This window comes from Phytophthora infestans, genomic scaffold, assembly GCF_000142945.1.
Source record: "Phytophthora infestans T30-4 supercont1.23 genomic scaffold, whole genome shotgun sequence".
Classification (NCBI taxonomy): Eukaryota; Oomycota; class Peronosporomycetes; order Peronosporales; family Peronosporaceae; genus Phytophthora; species Phytophthora infestans.
In genome coordinates this window covers 480,427-483,252 of record NW_003303736.1, presented here as the reverse complement: position 1 = coordinate 483,252, position 2,826 = coordinate 480,427, and the positions used below count along the sequence as shown (strand labels likewise).

Below are 2,826 nucleotides of genomic sequence, written 5' to 3'. Positions count from 1 at the left end.
TTCGCATTTGTTCAGGGCGCAATATCCGCGTGATCGACTCTGCTGGTATCAAAGCGATTGTGGGTGGCAAGCTCGATATTGTTCGTGCTGTAGGTTTGGCAAGTAGAGACGTGAGTGGCGACGTGACCCGCAGTGTGGCTGAACGCGGCGGCTACGCTGTATCATCTGGCTGGACGAGTGACGCGGGCTCGGGATCGAGCAAGCAGACACCCGAGACCTCCGAGGAGACGGAGACGGTTGTCGAGGTGACCACGACGGAGGAGACTCCTATGACGTCGGAGGACGTTTCTGGCGATAAGAAGAAGAAGGTGAGTGGCCTGGCGACGGCTGCCATCGGTGTCGCTACGGCCGCTGCCACTGGCGGTGTGATCGGCTCTGCTGTGCATGCCACCCGTTCCAAGCCTGAACACGGCGATGATGGCTCAACTGCTACAACAACGGAGGTGAAGAAGGCGACGGAGACGACGGAGACGGTGATGAGTGATTTTTTTGGTGGTTTGAAGCATGGACTCGTCTCTTCTGAAATAGCAGGGAATGTGAATTTGACGTACGAGGACACGCTTGTGGTTCTGGGTCTCTGTAAAGGCGATTCGAAGATGCACAAGGCGAAGGGAATCTTTGTTTAGATGGACGTGGCATGCTCAGTTTGTGAGCTTTTGTGAAAGAAGGGGTAAAGACGTCGAGAATATTGTCTCACATGAGGTCCGTCAGCTTTCGCGTGATTTCTGCTTGACGAATCTTTCAAACTTCAGTGACAACTTTTACGAGACTGGTTCGTTGGATGAAAAGCAAGCAGCTTGGAACGTGTCTCAGACGTTGTCAGTACAGTTCCCCGAGCTTGCTGCTCACGACTTTGGTCTTGAGCTCGGACAGTTCAAGCGTGTTTTGGTGATCGATGAAGTGTCCGATAAGAACAGGAAGGTCCCAGACGCCGCCAATGCACGAGATCTGACCTCCATGCTGAAGAAATCGCCTAAGCTGTCCGGTGGTTATGAAAATGTGCTGATCACGCAGGGCGGTGAGACGGTCTTCTATGGCCCCGCGAAGTTCATCATTCGGCTCTTCCAAGAGTTTGGGTTTGCCCAGCCACAGAACATCGACAACGAGGAGTTCTTGCTTGGCCTAAGTGGTAGCGGTACCAGCCAGTACCGCGTCACTGTCGTTGATCGTGCAAACGAAGACAAGGAGAACCGACACGTCCAAAATATCTCTTCATTCGTTAACTTCCCTGACGATACCGTTCTCTTGACAGAAGCAAACCTGTCCAACAAAGTCAAGAAATCTGTTCCTAACGAAAAACAAGACGAAAATCTGCAAAATCCCGCACCAACAATAAATCGGAGCCCGCATCCTTCCAAGCTCAAGCATGCCGTTTCGAAATCAACCGCGACCGATGTTGAGCCCAGCTCTGCCGCTGTGGTGGCTGCTGGCACAGCTGCGATGCGTAGTCTATATACTCGCCACGCACGCGAGGGCAGCAGCAGCTTGGAGTCAATGACGTTCTCTGCAGACATCGATGCGGCTGCGCAGGAGATCCAGCGCGTGTGCACTGGCGCAGCTTCTGACGAGGCAGCGCTGGCGTCGCTGCTGCTGTCGAAGACTGTGGAGCAGCGTTATCTGATTTGGTGGCGTTACCGCATCCTGTTCAAGCAGAGTCTGACGGTGTGGGTGAAGAGCACGAGCAACTACGGCGTTCTGCTCCAGATGCTGGCGAGTCCTTTAGAGCAAGTGGAGGCGGAGATTCTGCGCAAGGCGACAAAGGGCCTAGGCACTACAGAGGAGTGGATCTACCCGGTGGTGATGGCTCGCTCGAACGCTGAGATCGCGCTATTGAAGAAGACGTTCCAGGAGAAGTACGGCGAGGACCTGGTGAAGGTGCTAAGCAGCGACCTGAGCGGCGATCTGAAGAAGGTGATCCTGGCGGCTATGCGTGGCGAGGTGGCCGACTTCAACGCGTCGATCCACACGAGCGCGAAGGCTGCTGCGGATGCGGATGCGTTGTACAAGGCCGGTGAAGGCCGCATGGGCACAGATGAGACGACGTTCATCACCATCCTAGTGCTAAGTCCTGCTGAGCACTTGCGCAACATTAACACTGCGTACATTGCGAAATACAATACGGGCCTGGTGGGCGCAATCACCGCGGAGTTTTCTGGCGGCGCGAAGCATGCGCTGCTGTTCCTGGTGCGGTCGGTATTGGAGCCGGTGGAGCTACTGGCGCAGCTGTTCGAGACGACGCTGACGAGTGCCGGCAAGAGCGCGTACGGTGTGAGCGCGTGGGTTGTGCGGTACTACCGTCTTCTTGTGCGCATTCGTACTGTGTACATGCGCCTATACGGCCAAGAGCTGCGCACGCGAATCCAGAGCGTGGCGAGCGGCGAGTACGGCCAGTTGCTTCTGTCGGTGTTTGATGCGGCGGAGGTGGAATTCGGTGCGTCTGCGTCGGAATCTGGTTCGACTAGTGGTGCTGCTGTGAGGAGTTCGAGCACTGTCATGAGTGACTCGCGCGCTTCTGTGAGTGGTGCTGCCATCGGCATGAGTGCTTCGGTGGATGAGAAGGCAAGCGTTTCGTCGAGTGGTGCAGTGAGCGCGCGTGCTACGGAGAGTGTGGCTGGCACGAGGAGCGTGTCTGGCAGCTCGAAGACGGAGACGTCTGGCGTGAGCGGTGAGCCCAGCTCTGCCACTGTGGTGGCTGCTGGTACGGCTGCGATGAGTAGTCTTTACACTCGCCACGCACGCGAGGGCAGCAGCAGCTTGGAGTCAATGACGTTCTCTGCAGACATCGATGCGGCTGCGCAGGAGATCCAGCGCGTGTGCACTGGCGCA

At 56.4% G+C, this 2,826-nt stretch overlaps 1 protein-coding gene across 1 annotated transcript; it reads left to right on the top strand.

The window, feature by feature from the left end:
* Window positions 1-269: 269 nt before the first annotated feature.
* Window positions 270-2,767, top strand: PITG_11327 (Annexin (Annexin) Family; the record flags this gene model as incomplete). The annotated part of the gene is made up of 3 exons (XM_002900893.1): window positions 270-473; window positions 712-2,698; window positions 2,751-2,767. 3 exons carry the CDS (start codon window positions 270-272, stop codon window positions 2,765-2,767), a joined length of 2,208 nt encoding a protein of 735 aa, XP_002900939.1.
* Window positions 2,768-2,826: the final 59 nt, after the last annotated feature.